Raw genomic sequence first — 17,116 nt, 5'->3', positions numbered from 1 at the left:
GCTGTTTACTGAAGCCCAGGGCCTCTTTTGCACGCGTCTTCTTGCTGACAAGAAGTGGATTAGTCAGCGAAAACATTACCTGAGGTTAGAATTCATGTAGTTAGTCCCTGCATAGGCCTTTTTAGGCCTAGAACGGAGTATGAATAAAACAAATAAACAAACAAACAAACCCCTCAACCCCTTTCCTCGCCAAAACTCTTGAAGTCCCCCACAAGAATACTTCACAGACTTTCGGTCTTTGTTCTATTGCACATAAATTAATTGAGATCTTCGAGGTTGTTTTCTTGTTTTTATTCTGCATCAATGTTTGATTTCACGCATCCCCTGTGTTTTTTTGTTCTAGCAGTTTCACAGCCTCGTTCAAATGACGAGGTCGAAATTTACGGATGTTTCTCAGCCCAGCCTTCATCTCCCACATGACACATCACAGTCTTTCAACAACGCGGATCAAGCATTGCGCACGCCATGTTCATCTTAGTTGTCAGCTGTTGAGCCTATTGGGCTTCGTTATTTTCCCTTGGGACTCGGAAGAGGATTCAAGAGGTAAGGTGTGGCAGCATACCTTTTCTTGTGCGAAAACACTGTAATGGTTGCCTTTGATGTCAAGAGCCACTCGAATGAAGTTGTGCTCATAGTTTTCCCATCCTAGACGTTTTTCTTTGCGGTAAACATCAATGCCATTCGTCGTCCCATCCTGATTTGGTACATATTCGGCTGCCTTGAGCAAAATTGCTGGGGGCGGGGAAGGTGGGACAGAGAGCGGCATGGCTACAAGTGAAGCATTTAGAGGGGAGATATTTTCGGACGCCTCTTTCGACTCTTGAAAGATACTGCTGCCAACATGCCAACTTGGTGGATCCCAGTCACGGATCATTTGACGCGCGGTTTGGATGCACTGCTGCAGCTTGAGCTGAAGGGCGGGGTTGCTGCCTTCAGGTGCAAAAAACTCGTCGGAGAAGTTTTCGAATTCGCTGATGCTTGATCTTGGATAAGGAGAGTCTATCATAATCAACCCGATGACAGAGACGTTCGAGTCCTCAAGCAGACAACGTGCAATCTCCAGTGATAACAGGCCCCCAAAAGACCAGCCTAGGCTCATGTCAGTTGATTTGCTCTTCAACAAGGCACGATATTACCTCCGAGTAGTATTCTTCCTTTAGGAATTACTGATTTGATCATGAGTGCGTACTCTCGCGCTATTTCGGGAACACCGTCATCCCACTTTCCGCCTCCTTCGAAACGTGGGTTAAAAATTCCAAAAACTTTCCGGCTAAGTGAGCCGAGCCAAAAGTAGCTTGATATGAGCCCACTACCATCATGAATGAGAACCAATGGGGCTCGAGATGTGGGTCCTGGTGGGCCAGGCTGAATCAATGTAGGGTTCGCCTCTAGCATAATGACTCGAAGGGAAGATAACCTCAGTTGCTGGATTGGGAACGTCTCAAGACGCACGCAGTCCTACTAAATTGTTTTCAAAAGCACTCGAATGATAGTTTCTCTAAGCGATCTCACTGCAGAACTGCCTGCCAAGGGTTTGCGCGTTTAGTAAGATTGATTCCTTACGAGCCGCGAGTGCGCATGCACTATGCAGTAAGCCGCATCCTTCGCGTTTACTAGCTGTATCTCCGAGACCCTGGGCTGAATAATAGTGAATGTAGTATTGCTGCCAAGCGCTGTATTGCTAACGTCAGCCCTGTAGCTACAAGTATTATCCCCGAATTCAAGCTTGAAGCCCAAGCATTCAAACCCAAAATCCTCTCGTATTGCGGGGGCCCTTTCTTCTGCAATTGATCTAACAATACCTGCTGAACTAAGGCATACCTTCTAAAGTCAAATTATTATTTCGTCGAGCGTTGCTAGCAAAGTCATGAATCTGCTTAGCCAGTAAAGTACAGCAGTTGACCGATACCGCTCTGCCTGCCTCCAGAAATATTAAGATAATTATCAAGAGATCTTAGAAACTCTGATTTGCTACCAAACCTTCACCAAAATCTCTCCCACTGCTTGCCACCTTCGTCTATTCCTCAACCCTAGAAGTCACAGGGTCAGCACCTTTCGATCAAACTATCTCACACTCAAAATGGGTTCTGTCAGCGCCCCACTGTCTGGTCTCGATGCTTCCTTGTTGGAAATTCTCCTTAGCCCATCACCCAAATCGCCCCAAGAAAGCGCTGCTTTCGGGAGTACTTTCACAAGTACGTCATTCAATTTATCCGTTATTCACAGAACTAACTCTCCTCAGATCACATGCTCCTTGTTGAATGGGACAGCACTGTCGGCTGGAAAGCCCCAAGAATCGTCCCTTACGGAAGTCTCGCACTCAGCCCTGCCGTAAATGTTCTTCACTATTCCAGTACATGTTTCGAAGGCATGAAAGCGTTTCGTGGTAATGACGGAAAACTTCGGCTCTTTCGACCTAGCATGAATCTAGCCCGTTTCAATCGCTCTGCTGCAAGAATCGGGTTACCTACAGTGGACGAAGATGAGTTGTTGAAGCTGATTTGGAAGTTTCTTGAGGTGGACCAGAGCTTCATTCCCAAGTGAGTTTTGATAACATATCCATCAGGCTATCCACTGACATGGTAAATAAAGTAAGCAAGGACACTCATTGTATCTTCGTCCAACGATGATCGCCACCAATCCTGATCTCGCTCTTGTTATGCCTACATCAGCTCTTTTATTCCTTATTGCCTCCCCCGTGGGTTCCTACTACAAATCTGGTTTCAAAGCCATTACCATGGAAACTGTACCCTCAGTTCGAGCATGGCCAGGAGGGGTGGGTGATTTTAAGGTTGGGCCTAATTATGGACCCAGTGTGGTACCACATCATCAAGCTCATTTGAATGGATCGAATCAAACTCTGTGGCTGATTGATGGGGATCGAATTACAGAAGCCAATGGTATGAACATCTTTGCTGTGATCAGAAGTAAAGACAGTGAGAAGCTGGAATTGGCCACGCCGCCATTGGATGGTTTAATCTTGTCAGGGGTGACGCGAGATTCAGTTCTGAAATTGGCACGAGAGAAGCTTGCTAGCTCCTCCTTCCACGTGTCGGAAAGAAAACTCACGATGATGGAGCTCCAAGAGGCGTCAAGTGAAGGGCGTCTCAGAGAACTATTTGGCACAGGTACGGCTGTTGTGATATTGCCGGTCCGTTTACTTAAGTGGAAGGAGAAGGGTGTGGCGATTTCTTGTGGGTTGAATAATGACCAAGAAGCTGGAGATGTTGCGACCGAGATGAAGAGGTGGATTGAAGACGTACAATTTGGTCAAGAGAAACATGAATGGGGGGTTTCAATGCCGCTTTCAAAATAATCATGATCCTGAGAAAGCTCAAGAGACATGGTGAAATGCAAGAGGGCCTTCGGTGATTCGTGTAAATTAACAAAGTCTTCATGACAACACTGAAAGCACTTTAGATTGTCTATGACTCTGCAAAGTCATCATATTTCAACAAAGAAAGTTCCGCGTACCCCACGTCTGTCTAACTTGAATTCTATAGCTTTGACCGCCAAGAACACCTTTTCCATTATTTTGTCCGGTGTCTATTATTCAAATAGTCACTAACCCAGGAACCGAGCTCGGACATGGATGTATGACCAGAACAGCACATTACAAGTAGCGTTGTGAACACGATATCCGCGCGATCTTTCTGGCGAACTCCGCTGTTCTCTGTAGTAAGCGCCATTACAACAGTCCAAAGATTCGGAAGCTTAGAGGAAGGAGGAAAGTGTTAGCGCCACCGGACGTTGAAATTTGGATGAATTAAGAGTGAGACTCCGACTCACCTCATTTTGCAAGATCTTTCTGATGGCTGAGTCGAGAATCGGCGTAGGACGATCAGAGTCGTGGCTTTTTTGACCAAGGAAGAGCATTTCTTTTTTCAACATGTCATTTTGGGTGAATTTAATGCATTCCTCGACAAGAATACTTTCTGCCAACTGCAAGTCTCATTCTGATAGCCTTGTCTCTCCCATTGTGGCCACCGCATAGAGTGCTCCCGAAGAGACGCAAGGACTTCTGGCAGTCGGCGCATTCGACTTACTCGCTGCTCACCAAACAGACCTGAGTCTTCAAACTGGGAAGTATAGTATGCCGAAGCAAGATCATCAAAGCTATCAAAGCCTAGATCTTTGGAACACCCCAGGATGTATCCGAAACGTTCGTCTAACGAAGAACTTTTCTTGGGTCTACTTGGGAAATCGTCAAAGCCTGAGCCCCTAACCATGTCGGCCTTGCCCGGGAGCATTTTACCATACGATGCTCTTGATCTTGTTGTATATTTGTGAGAGGTGGTCGACAGGGACTCGCAAGACGATGGCTCAACTGGCCCTGTGTGCAGCGAAAGTGGGGTGGGAGGGAAGGGAGGTTCTCTCCTCGGTACTCCCTCGTTGTCAGCGCTTCCATCGCCATACACTGTGTTTGCCGAGAAAACTTCCATGTCAGCAAAATTACTTTATTCAAAGAACAAGATACTTGCAGTATTGTACTTTCTTTGGGAAATAGCTTTGATTGGGAAACGAGGCGGGCAAGGGAAATGTTCCGACTGCGGCGCCTTGTGATTGAGAGTGTCTCCCCTCCGATATTGCTGGGGATAACATTGCGTTATAATAAGACGAGGAGTTGATTTCCTGTGGAAATTGAGAGGTACTGGGAAGCAGTGGGTTTGGTTGCCCCTGCGGCGACCACGCATGACGTGGGAGGATCGGCATTGACCAGTCCATCGACGACTGCTGATGAATAGAAGTCTCTTCTTGGTTTTGCTGTTGTTGTTGCTGATGGCCATTGAAACTTTCTGTTGCCATCTGTTGTGGAAGAGATATATCGTTGATTGCTGTAGAGGAAATTGGAATATTCAAACCTCTTGCTGATGGGGCCCGTCCACTATAATAGCCTGGATTGTGACCATCATATGTTTCCCGATATGTTTGCCGTCGAGGAACTTGGGATCGTTGTGGGTGGATAGAAGGTGACGAGTGATAACTCTTAGATAGGTTTGCAGGTGAAGGTTGACGTTCGTGGGGCGAATTGTGCGAGCCCTCTACGGATACGGCAGAAGTTGAATCCTCACTGCTACTGCAGTGGTTTTGGCTATCCAGGAGAAGTGTTTCCGTTTGGAGGCTTTCCACCTGCTTCTGCAGGGACTCAAGGCGCTGCTTCACTCTGCTACCTTCATATCATTAAAATGAGTTGAACAGCTCCCCACCCCAACGATACCGAGTAAGTGAATATCAGACTTACGGTAAGTGCGCTGTGCAACACGGTTCTGTATCTTCTTCTTCGCTCGACGATCTGTGACAGTCGTCCAGTCATCAGCATCTGGCTGAGCACGACCGGAAGCACGCTGGGACGGTCCTGCACTGGGGAAAAAATAGCATGGCTCGTTTGCAGCCCCGTGAACACTGAGTGGTGAGAAATTATGATCCATTCTCCATTCTAGGTTCAAAGAGTTCGAAAAGGCTGTTGAGACGCTGCCCAGCCGTGAAAATGAGACAGTAAGAATACTTATACATGTTGCTCTCTCCGAGAGAGTCTACAGCGCGGCTGGTTAACCCGTGTGCTCCACCAGGTGAGATGACAGGGGTTCAAAGTAACCATTTTCAAAGTAACCAGATGAGATTTTCGTCAGGCATCAACTTCCTGTCTATATAGTACAGCGAACAGGACACAGCTTTGCTGTATCCTATTCGCTATAAATTAACTATATCTTTATAGTAATTAACCCAAATACTGTTTTCTAACTGTATTAAAATCATTTCTAAAGTGTTCCCAAGCGGGGGGCTCCCACCGCCCCCCGAACCCCCGGCGAACCCTAACTAACCCGCACCCTAACCCCCTAAGTAAAGCGTTTCTAAACTGTATATAAACTATTATAAAAGCGTTATAGAACTGGTTCTATCTTAAGGTTGAAAAGTCGATTTTCTTTAAGTCAAAATTCAAGCAGAAATAACCTGGTGGGTCCTCAATAATCCTCGTCCGCACCCCTGTAACTCACCCGGTGGAGCACACAGGTTAACCCAGTGCGCTGCTTACCGGCTCTCCTTTCAATGATCGTATTAGGGAAGTTTTGCAACTCTAAATCCAACTTTTGGATAACTCCGGTATTCCTAATCAAGTAAAGCTTTGACGATTACTCAGCTAATTTGGATCCACAGTTCGGAATTTCTCGTGTCCAAAAGTTATCCCAAAAAATTCTCAGCTAGCGTTTGGCTAAAACCACCAGCGCTGACTGCACTTACTGTACTGCAATGCTAGCCGAATGTGCTCGAAGTACTGTTCTTGCGAGGACAGCTGTTTACGATGGCAGTATGGTCCCATGCTACTGGGCCATAGGGCTGCATTAGGTTCTTCGTACAAGCTCACGAATCAATCCTTTGTGAATCAAGGCGGGTATTTCACGGAAGCCTTCTCTCACAGTAGTAGGGCTTGCACCGGAGCTTCCTGCGCAGGGAAATCCCAGTGACTTCGCCACCGACCTAGTTACTTTCCCGATGCGACCATAAGACACCTTTCTCTCGAGACGTTGCTGTCCCTACTACACCGTGAAACCATGAACGAGACGACGTCAAACGAAGACAGTTCCGCCCATTTTGACCATCCCACAGGTCTTCGACTATATGTTGTGTTCCTGGCCTTGGCACTCTCCGTCCTCATTGTCGGTTTGGTAAGCGCAAAATACATCCTTTCTTTGTTCACTTGCACCACTATCATACTCATCAGCGCTATCAAAGGATGCAAGCATTATCGCAACTGCAACCCCACGTATTACAGATACTTTCAGCTCTCTCTCCGACGTGGGATGGTATGGATCTTCATAGTCAGCATGCCCTGTCTCCTTACACCAGCAATAATATTAACATGTTGTAGTCTGCTCACCGCTTGCACTTGTCAACTGGCATACGGTCGGGTCTACCAGCTATGCTCCATCAAATGGGTATTCATGAGCGCCGTCTTGATTTTTGAGGTCGGGAGTCTGATTACAGCTCTGGCGCCAACATCGAGTGCCGTAATCGTTGGTCGGGCAATATCTGGGCTTGGGTTTGCGGGAATTGGGACTGGTTCCTTGATGTTTGTTCCAACTACGTCTACTTTTCTTGAATGATTATACATACTGACTGTTCATAGTATTATTGCATATGCAGTACCCTTGCAACGACGAGCATTTTTCACCGGGATCATTGGAGCTATGGAAGGAATAGGCTTCATCGTTGGCCCTTTACTTGGTGGTGTTCTTACGACCCGCCTTTCATGGCGATGGTGTTTCTGGATAAACCTTCCTGTCGGGGCAATCACTGCGATAGTAATTGGGTTCTTCTTTCGGCCTCCTCGACAGCAGCCCACTCCGTTCAGTGTGAGCAAAAAATACTCAAGCTACTCAAGCTACTCTAGAGTAGTCTTGAGCAGAGTAGAGTAGAGTTTGAGTAGCGTAATATGGTACTTGAGTAGAGTAGAGTAGAGTACTACTCAAGAGTAACTCAAGAGTAGTCACGTGCAAGTCACGTGAATGTAGAAAATCAATGTTTATTTAATTATTAATAAATAAATAAGGTACCTATTAAGCAGTACTATATAATTTAAGCTTGAGCTTATATAAGGCTACTTAAATACTACCTTTCTTCTATAAAAAACAGATTTTCCTTCTTTTTTCCTTCTCTTTTTACTTCTTCTAATTTGTCTTTAAATAACCCCTAGCTTTTTAAGTAAGATATTATCTCAAAAGTACTTTTATTAAGTTTATTACGTAATTTAGATATAATAAGAGCACCTTGAGAAAAGAATCTCTTACTAGTAGTCGAAGAAGCGGGAATTCCTAGATATTTCCTAGTTATTAAAGCTAAAACAGGAAATCTAGTAGTATTAGACTTCTAATAATCTAAGGGCTTAGTCTATATATATATTAGTACTAATTGATAAAAAAATATTAAGAGAATATCGGATAATTATTATAATAAAATTTAAGTGAAATTTATTTACTTTCCTATTTTCTTTCTTTTCTTCTAAATAAGTTACTAATTCGTCTTTGTCTTCGTCGGAATCGGCCATATTAATATCCGAGAAATCGGATCTAGCTTGAGATAAATTATAATTATATTTATATCTAAATAAAATTAGTTATTAATTAATTTATTAAAAAGTAATTAAAGGAATTACTTATATATTATAATTAGTCTTTAATCTATTATATATATCCGAAGATATACCGCTAGATAAGCCAATACTAGTTAATTTTTCTTATTTAATTCGAGGATCAAGAATAAGGGCTAAATATAAAGCTTTATTTTTATTATCTAAAATGCCTGTTTTAGAATAATATTTTCGAAGCTTAGTTATTCCCTTATTAATTATATCTGTAAATGATTTATCCTATTAAATATTAGTATAATATTATTAATAATATAAAAAGAGTTTAAGAAAAGACTTATTTTAAATTCCTTTTTGAAATTTTCTAGTTTATTATATATTTTATATACCTCAGGTATAATATAATATATAATAGGGTAGTTTTCGGCTTGTAACTTAGTAATAGCTTTAATAAATATTGAAATTATATTTAAAATATTATTTAAATAAGTAATTTCAATATTAGTTAAAACTAGACTTTTATTTTTAAAAGCCTTTAAATTAGAGCTATTAATAACTACTTTAATAGCTTTATATATATATATAAAGTTCTTTAATATATAATAAGTCGAAAACCACTGTGTTTTTAATTTATAAATAATTAGTATTAATTAATAATTAAAAAATTAATTACTTATTAAGTTAAAGAAATCGAGTATTTTCTATATTAAAAGCTTTAATTTGAGCTTCTAATAATCGTCGGTTTTCTTGGTTATATTTAAGACCTATAATAGTCTTTTTAATCTTTCTTTAAATTAATAAATCTAAAATTTATTAATAAATCCCTTATAAATTAAATAGGAAACTTACTTATTACTTGCTCTCTTTCTTCTTCTTCTCTATCCTCAAGTTCTTCTATTTCTTACTCGTATAAATTAGTAAAATAAGAAGTATTATAATTATTCTTAATAAGAGCTTTTAAAATATTTTAAACTACTAAATTTAATATATAAGCTATATAAGAAATATCTTCTTGAAATTTAATGCCTTACTTTTTATAATACTTTATAAAAGCCTTTAATAAGGTATTATTTAAGTTAGTATTATCTCGAGTAATACTAAATAAAATATATTAGTAATTATATTATAAAAATATAATTATATTACTTATCTAGTAATATTATATTTAATATTATATTATTTTAAAGCCTCTAATAAAACAGAAAGCATATAAATACTAGAATATATATTATTTAAATCTTTTATTACTAATAAATAAGATTTTAATATAAAATTCTTATTTATAAAGTATCTAAAATAAAATTAGTATATATTTTATAAAAATTTAATAATTAATAATTAATTAACTTATATAGCAATTCCAAGAAAAGCCTTTTAATTTATACTTATTTAAGTATCTAAAGTAATAGAAAAGATTTCTTAAGAATTAATATTTTCTTGTAATTCTTTTTTAATATTTAAACTCTTTTCTATATAGCTTAAATTAAGCTCGTTCTTAAGTGTTTTCATATATAAAGGCAGTACTTGACTATAAAATATTAGCTTATATAATAATAGTAATAATAATAATAATATAAGTACTTACTAATTTAAATATTTTAAAAGTACTTTAAAGCTCGGAATAGTAACTACTCGAAAAGAGATATTATTACTAATAATAAAGCTTAATAATAATCTCTTAAAGTAATTAATAGTAAAGCTATCTTCTCTTTAGCCCGATTATCTATTAAAAAGACTATTTATAGTTAGTTAAAATATTTAAGAAAAAGAAGTTTCGCTTTTACCTAATAAATAATTAGTAAATAATTCTTTAAATAATATTAATTAACTTACTATTATTTCTACTATCGGAAAGAGTATTAAGATTAATAAATTTATATAAGTTCCGAAAGTGAGCTAAATAATTACTTGTTTAATTATGTATTTATTAATTTAGTTTTATTTTTCTAAAAAGTTAATTAATATTAAAATTATTAAAATTAAGATTATTAACTTACAAATAGCCTTATACTAAGCACCTAATAGTAAATAGGCCAGCGTCTTCCGGGTTCTCTTGAATTAGATTTAAAGTCTTTTTTAAATATCCTTTTTTAAAGAGAAGAGGTTTTTTATTAAGGGATTTTAATATAAAATCAGGGTGATTTTGGCTTATATTAAGCTTAATCGAGGATTATTGAGACATTTTCGAGTATATAAAGTATATATAAAGGTATTTGTAATATAAAGTATTATTATAAGAGTAATAGTTAAAGATATATAAGTAATTATAAAAATAAAAGAAGCGAGAACTCGAGGAAAATAACTTATTCTTATAGAAAATTCTAATATTCTAAAGGCTTCTTAATTATTCTTCTAATTAGAAAGAATTACTATATTTCGAAGGTTCCAGTTCTTTAATTTCTAATATATAGCTCTTATATTAGTAATATAATATAATATATAAGCCATAGTAGTTCTGGAGGTATTATAAAGGTTTTACCTCGCTTACCAAGCCTCGCTACTACTTGATTGGGCAGTGCAGTGGCGCTAGGCTCGGGCCACCCCGGAGCCTTATCTGTTGAAATTAGGGGCCTGAGGCCCCTAATAGGCTTAGTAAGCCCTGGAACCGAACGCCATGGGGCTGTGCACTAGCTTAATACCCTGTCCAGCTGGAATACCCTGTATAGCTGGAATACCCTGTACGGCTGGAATACCCTGTATAGCTGGAATACCATGTACGGCTGGAATACCCTGTATAGCTGTAATCGGTTCAGCTAGCATAGGGATTTAGTACATGTGACTTAGGGGGTTCAGGGCTATATATACGGGCTACTTACCACTGTAGAACAGCAGTCAATTCAGTACGTTTTACTTGGTTTACATTACAAGCACGTGACCCTAGCTATATTGCTTTAGCTAGTTCAACATTATCCAATTAGGTTAGCATGTCACGTGTAACGTCACGCACAGCATTACGTACATACTACTCAACTACTTAAGAATATTCTAGAGTAGTTGAGTAGAGTATTCAGTAGAGTATGAGTAGTGAGAAAAAAACTTGAGTAGAATATGAGTAGGGCCCACTACTCTACTCTACTCTACTCATTTCTCACACTGACTCCGTTGGCTCCCAAAAGGACATTTACGCAGGATCTTAAAGAGTTTGATTGGCTTGGAACGTTCACATGTGTTCCTTCCATTCTTTGCCTGCTCCTCGCCCTTCAGTGGGGAGGGTCGAAGTACCAGTGGCACGACTTCCGCATCATACTTCTTTTCGTTCTTTTTGGACTTCTTCTCATTGCCTTTACTGCAGTTCAGAGATTCTCGAAAGCCACAGCAACCATATCTTCCAGAATCGCCAGATCACGGAGCATTCTCTTTGGTGCATCGTTCGCCTTTTCCCTCTCTGCGGCGTTAGCAATCTTCAGTTACTATCTGCCACTGTGGTTTCAGGGCATTAAGAACGCTTCTGCTGAAGCTTCTGGTGTTATGCTCTTGCCAGTAATACTTGGTATGATTGTCGGATCCATCGTTGCCGGTAGCATCGTCACCTATATTGGGTATTATTTACCTTTCATGGTTCTCAGTGGTATTTTGACACCAATTGCGGCGGGGTTGTTCACAAGCCTGTCCGTCAACTCGCCAAAATCCGTTTGGATCGGATACTCAGCCCTTGCTGGATTCGGGGCTGGGTTGGGCTTCCAACAGCCAATCTTGGCAGCCCAAACTGTTCTTGATCAGGATGATGTTGCGATGGGTACCTCTATCATGATCTTTGCGCAGACTCTTGCCGGAGCAATTTTCGTGTCTGTGGGAAACACAATCTTTTTGAACAGTTTGATCCAAAATTTGAAGAAGGAGGTACCACAGATCAACCCAGATTTGGTCCTCGAGATCGGAGCTACGAATTTGAGAGCTGCTATCCCTGCACAATTGCTCGATGCTGTGCTGAAAGCATACAACAAAGCTATCACGCGCACTTTTTATGCAGCGGTGGCAATGTCTGCCCTGGCATTTGTTCTTTCATTCGGCATGGAGCTGAAATCAACCAAAAAGGTTGCACGTGCTAGGGAACAAAGGAATGAGAGTGTTGAGATGCCGAGACAAGCGACAGATAGAACCAATCATTCCATCCCATCACTCTCGACAGAGCCTACCAACGAACATGGGTATGAGAGTGCAATGTAGAACAAGACAGGTTTGATGCGCAATAGATGATTTTCGAAGGCAGTTCTCTCCTTGCGAAGAAGCCAGTGTCTATGCTATCCCAATGTAATCATATACAAGTCTAGCGAGTTCAACTTTCTCTCCCTTTTTGATCAACATCCGTCTTGTGTACCTCCTTTCCTGGTTGATGATTTCAAATCCCCAAATATGCTCTCCTGTCCACCGACCTTTGCTACTTTGAAGCACAATTCCAATATATTTGGCGTCCTCCCCATCAGACCAACCGAGCCCTTCGCCACCATCCTTCACCACCCTGCCTCTCAGGAAGTCATTCTCAGGGAGCTCAGCAAAACTATGCAAACCCATTTTTCCTTTGTAGTTGCCAATTATAGGATCTTTCTTCTCCCACTCGCTCCAATCGAGTTGGCACTTTTCCGTCGAACCTCCCCCAGGCATTCCAGAAACTGCAGAGGTAATCTCGATGCAGATCACACCATCATCCCAAGTCTCTGACTTTATTGATATCTTGGGCGTGGCTATTGATGCGGCTTTGCGAATTGGCCAGGAAATCCCTTGCTAGTGTTGGCGAAGATGTTAGTTTGGACTGAAAACTTCCCTATACCAGCCCCAGCTTAAACGAAAGCGTGAGGCAGGTGCATAGGAACATTAGAGTACAAGACATACAAGTGCAAGCAGTGAAACAACTGAGTCTGAGAGGGTCTTGTTCTGTGAAGCTGTGCATCAGTGGGTGGTTTACAAGGTTGACTAGGGACCATACAAGGACATATTTGCCATCAAGCCGGGAAAGGGAAACAGAGGTAGGAGCTGCCATAGTTGGGACCAGATAGGTGAGCGTTTGAGGTCAGATGATGGGTGTGCTCGAGCCTTGCAGACGGAATCCTGGCATAACTCAATATTGTTTTCATAATCGAATTTGTTGTTTTCAGCTGTCACGGATTGCCTCTGGAAGGATCCAGATAGAAAGTTTGCGCCAAGGATTGTGAGTTATTCTTGGTCAAGTTAAGCCACATTGACACATGAAAGCTGAGTAGTTCCAACGTGATTGGGAAAAAAGACTGTATGACTCTCCAAGAATTACTCAGTTGTGTAGGACGCCTGGGGGTGCCTGTCTTCCGCAGATGCAACTTAAAAGTGCATATGTACAGTCATACACATGGACAAACTATTAGCTCTGGAAGGCTGAGACAGTTTGATTTACCCTACCGAGACATGCAGGGACGAATTAGCCGTAGGCCGTTCGTAGCATTACTTGGTACATTAAGTTACGAGCTGGACGTCCTGATTAGTGAGGCCCCAGAGCAAAGCCTGCAAGGGAGTGGCACAGTGTTCGCAAGCCTTTGCGTTCCCAGTCCTAATTGAGCGTGTTTCGTCTTATGTTCCGAGCTCCATAGAGTGAGAAAGTAGCATTCCTTCTTGGTGAAATGCTTTGTTTGCGAACGTCGGAAAGATTCCCCCAAATTCCGTGGGTAGGTACCTAATAGTCGGACTTGACGTCGCGCTAAAGGGGCCCTTCCCTTTAGTCGGGGAAAGCGAGTTGTCCCGGGAAAGCGAGATGTCCCGCACCAAATAAAATCCTTAATAACTTGAAACCTTAACCTTTTTAAATAATTCTAGATAATAGAATTAAAAATACAAGCCTTATAAACTAGATATGATTCTCTAAATCTTAAACAAAGATGTGGGTAAAGAGTTATTAAGGTTTTAATAATATAATCGCGAGGAATACAAAAATCGTAAGAATTATTTGTTCGCAACCGTTTTGCGAGTATTAGACCTATGACTTTTGCTTAATTATAATTTTTTATTCTTTTACTTAAAACTTTAGCCTTTAAGTATGCGATAGGTAACTATGAGATCGCGAATAAAACGTATTAATTAGATTTTCTATTACTAGTTCCTAATATTGTTTTTTAGAAGGCAAAAATGGCCGAAACGGGACATCTCGCTTTCCCGGGACAACTCGCTTTCCCGGGACAACTCGCTTTCCCCGACTAAAGGGAAGGGCCCCTTTAGCGCGACGTCAAGTCCGACTATTACCTATAAGCGAAAAGAAGTAAGCGAAAAGAGGAAAGCGAAAAGCGGAAAGCGAAAAGCGAAAAGCGAAAAGCGAAAAGCGAAAAGCGAGCTGCGAGGTACGTGACTCGCGAGGAAAAGGAAGGCCTATGATTATAGGCTACTTGTCGCTAAATTTTAGGGCTATAATTGCTAAGTTATAGGCTATAGGTACTAAAAATTTAGCGACATAAATTTTTGGTTAAGTCCCCTCGCTTTGCCCCCCCCCCCCTTCCCCTTTCCCCCTATAAGCCCCCTCTCTTATCCATATATATATATAGAGAGAGAGTGAGAGAAGAATTAAAGAAAGTAAATATTTGAAGTAGTAATAGAGGTATAGGGAGAGGGTATAGTATGTGGGCGTAATATGTGGTATTTGCGATTTTTGGTAGGGTATTCACGTGCCACAAATCGGACATCGAAAGTCGAAAACCGGATTCGAAAATCGCTTGGTCTTCTGATCCTTATCGCTTTCCGTAGCAGTGAAGTGTGCCTGACAGCCTGAAGCGCATAGACTTATCTTAACCGGCTCGTTACCTCGCATCGCTAAGTTGGCAAGATTTCAACTGTCGCTGTGATGTGAGCGTTGGCTGTTCTGTATCTGAATCGCTCCAAGTTGGAAGCGTTTGCACTTTATATTTATTGTTCAAAATTACAACAAGGTACGAGTTCAATTGTTCAGCACTGCTTATCAATCCAGAGTCACTTTGGAAAAGGAACTTGTATCAGGCTTGGCAACGATACCAGAATTTTAGTATCGATACCTTATCGCTAAATTTTCGCGAAAATTTAGGGGCCTCTAGCCTATAAATTTAGCGATAAACTGCCTGAAATTTAGGGACTGTGCACTAAAAAATCAGCGATAAGCTTATCGGGATCGCAAAACTCATAAAATCATATTTTTATTAAAAATTTCGTTATATTACATATTTATTTAAACCAAATTATTAGCATTCTTAATGCTTACAAATTTTTATTTTTTAATTCATATAAAATAATAGCAAATAAGAATAATTAAATAATAATTAAAATATGGGGCAAGTATTAATACGTATTAATACGGTATTTTTGCCAAGCCTGACTTGTATAGTCCGAATCGCTCCCCACCCCTGGACACTGTTGGTGGAATACGGCAGATAATGTTAATAAAGCGATGTCAACTCAAAACATCCTGCAAATAATCTAATCCCTTCCAATACCCTTATTATCTTCCAAAATCTCCAGTCCAAGAGGCCAAATGTAACTCCGTTGATCATTAGTTGGCAAAGAGGATTCATTGGGTTGTGTTGACAGCGACTCCGTTGTTTTCGTTTCTTGTACCAACATGCCTGGGTAGCTACTTTGTGCCTCACCATTCCTCAGCTTACTTGAATGGACGGTCAACAAAGGAGAGATGGAAGCCGTTGACAAGTCCCAAATTCTCTTCAGCAGCTTTCAGTCAGCTTAGTCATTGACCAACTCAAAGCGCCCATACCTCTCTGCAATAAACAGACTCCTGCATCATAGTCTTTACCGCTTCTGCATCTCGAGCTTGACATGCAAAGGCGTTGCCAGTGACGACTGCGTTTGGTGAAGTTGAGCTTAAGCATTCGCCGAAGAATGAAGACAGTGGGAGCACACGATCCGGCTCTGTGATTCGAGATCGGTTTGCAGAGGAGAAGTCAAACACAGTAACAAAACTGAGAATGTTATTATTCAACTCGAAACCAAATTGGAGAGTTATACAAGGAATACATAACGTACTATTCTCTGGAACGTTTTCTAGAAACCTGTGAGACTTGACTGGCCAAGCGGGCACTCAATGAAAGGCCCGTCGTACGATAAGTGCTTGAGAGCATGGCTTTAAGACAGAATCCCCCTAAAGAACCTCAGATCCAAATACGAAGTGCAAAATTCACCACTGCTCAGTTGCCAGCTTGCGGTGGACGTTGAGTTAATCCTTGGGACAGTTGATACCCCAGAATTATCCCCCAACCTGTCCTCTCGAACTGTCATCAAACCCAGCAAGCACGAAACCAAATATAGAACTACATAATATCATTGCCAGTCAGCCAGAAATGTATTTAGACCTTGCATCATCCGTTTCAAAGGCCGCTAAACCAGTACACGGATTCTCCACCCTCGCAGTAACTTTCTTCACACTCAGCATGTATCAGATTGCCACGAAATCAGCCTTACAAAGTTCTGCTCAGAGCTCTGTAAGAGTCACGCTAATCACTCGATCTACATTGACTTCATCCCATCAGCTTGCCGAACGACTCGTCGTGCTGCCTGACAAACCGAATGTGGTGAGACTCCCAAAGCTCTAGCCATCAGTAGCCACCAAGCTTACGCTTCTCACAGTTAGCACGCCGAGTTCAAATCCGCCCCCAACACTCCCCAAACTTCGTAAAACTTCACAACGAAGGCTACGTCTCGTGGGCTGGTTCGCGAGCTCGCCAATCACATCTCTTGGCTTGGCTGACGTGGGAATTAGGACCCTTGTTCAAGGAACATGTCGATAAGCCAATTTCGGAACGCCCTTTCAAGGGATCGGCCATGGTTGTGAACGAGGAGAGTTGGAGTGGTTTCATGAAGACCATTGGAAGTGATCCTTACGTCAAGGAAGGAATTTGGGATTTGGAGAAGACGCAATTCATCCCTTTTCGCACACTCTTCCGAATTGGCAACGAGGGCAAGTGATTGGGCGCCAGATGGCAGGAGAGAATTTGAGTGGACTTTTTGCTGCTTTGCTGCTTTGCTGGAAGAAAGAAAAAACGAATTTTGTATGCTCTGAACTTGGAATCAATACATTGTACTCGTTTTTTCATATCC

The 17,116-nt window shown here is 41.0% G+C and overlaps 7 protein-coding genes across 7 annotated transcripts; 3 read left to right on the top strand and 4 right to left on the bottom strand.

Moving 5' to 3' along the window:
• Positions 1-271: 271 nt before the first annotated feature.
• K444DRAFT_670167 (alpha/beta-hydrolase) lies at positions 272-1,395 on the bottom strand (the record flags this gene model as incomplete). The annotated part of the gene is made up of 3 exons (XM_024887593.1): positions 272-494; positions 563-1,089; positions 1,137-1,395. 3 exons carry the CDS (start codon positions 1,393-1,395, stop codon positions 435-437), a joined length of 846 nt encoding a protein of 281 aa, XP_024727358.1. The 3' UTR covers positions 272-434.
• Positions 1,396-1,900: 505 nt separating this feature from the next.
• Positions 1,901-3,562, top strand: K444DRAFT_710320 (branched-chain-amino-acid aminotransferase). The gene is made up of 3 exons (XM_024888217.1): positions 1,901-2,195; positions 2,243-2,540; positions 2,593-3,562. The coding sequence occupies exons 1-3, from the start codon at positions 2,081-2,083 to the stop codon at positions 3,314-3,316; spliced, it is 1,137 nt and encodes a 378-aa protein (XP_024727357.1). The 5' UTR covers positions 1,901-2,080; the 3' UTR covers positions 3,317-3,562.
• K444DRAFT_621828 (uncharacterized protein) lies at positions 3,467-3,693 on the bottom strand. Its single transcript, XM_024881983.1, has one exon. The coding sequence runs from the start codon at positions 3,687-3,689 to the stop codon at positions 3,531-3,533; it is 159 nt and encodes a 52-aa protein (XP_024727356.1). The 5' UTR covers positions 3,690-3,693; the 3' UTR covers positions 3,467-3,530.
• Positions 3,694-5,021: 1,328 nt separating this feature from the next.
• On the bottom strand, positions 5,022-5,462 carry K444DRAFT_268784 (uncharacterized protein). The gene is made up of 2 exons (XM_024871460.1): positions 5,243-5,462; positions 5,022-5,164 (listed from the first exon to the last, which is right to left on the bottom strand). Exons 1-2 carry the CDS (start codon positions 5,427-5,429, stop codon positions 5,160-5,162), a joined length of 192 nt encoding a protein of 63 aa, XP_024727355.1. The 5' UTR covers positions 5,430-5,462; the 3' UTR covers positions 5,022-5,159.
• Positions 5,463-6,543: 1,081 nt separating this feature from the next.
• K444DRAFT_657415 (MFS general substrate transporter) lies at positions 6,544-12,338 on the top strand (the record flags this gene model as incomplete). The annotated part of the gene is made up of 7 exons (XM_024886156.1): positions 6,544-6,665; positions 6,733-6,818; positions 6,869-7,069; positions 7,127-7,345; positions 11,200-11,868; positions 11,899-12,125; positions 12,277-12,338. Exons 1-7 carry the CDS (start codon positions 6,552-6,554, stop codon positions 12,336-12,338), a joined length of 1,578 nt encoding a protein of 525 aa, XP_024727354.1. The 5' UTR covers positions 6,544-6,551.
• K444DRAFT_575975 (uncharacterized protein) lies at positions 12,268-13,365 on the bottom strand. The gene is made up of 3 exons (XM_024877501.1): positions 13,008-13,365; positions 12,914-12,955; positions 12,268-12,805 (listed from the first exon to the last, which is right to left on the bottom strand). The coding sequence occupies exons 1-3, from the start codon at positions 13,059-13,061 to the stop codon at positions 12,320-12,322; spliced, it is 582 nt and encodes a 193-aa protein (XP_024727353.1). The 5' UTR covers positions 13,062-13,365; the 3' UTR covers positions 12,268-12,319.
• Positions 13,366-16,359: 2,994 nt separating this feature from the next.
• Positions 16,360-16,984, top strand: K444DRAFT_637812 (uncharacterized protein; the record flags this gene model as incomplete). The annotated part of the gene is made up of 2 exons (XM_024884172.1): positions 16,360-16,590; positions 16,646-16,984. 2 exons carry the CDS (start codon positions 16,360-16,362, stop codon positions 16,982-16,984), a joined length of 570 nt encoding a protein of 189 aa, XP_024727352.1.
• Positions 16,985-17,116: the final 132 nt, after the last annotated feature.

This window comes from Hyaloscypha bicolor (assembly GCF_002865645.1).
Source record: "Hyaloscypha bicolor E unplaced genomic scaffold K444scaffold_183, whole genome shotgun sequence".
NCBI lineage: Eukaryota > Fungi > Ascomycota > Leotiomycetes > Helotiales > Hyaloscyphaceae > Hyaloscypha > Hyaloscypha bicolor.
The sequence above is the reverse complement of the archived record's forward strand: the minus strand, read 5'-3'. Positions and strand labels throughout refer to the sequence as shown.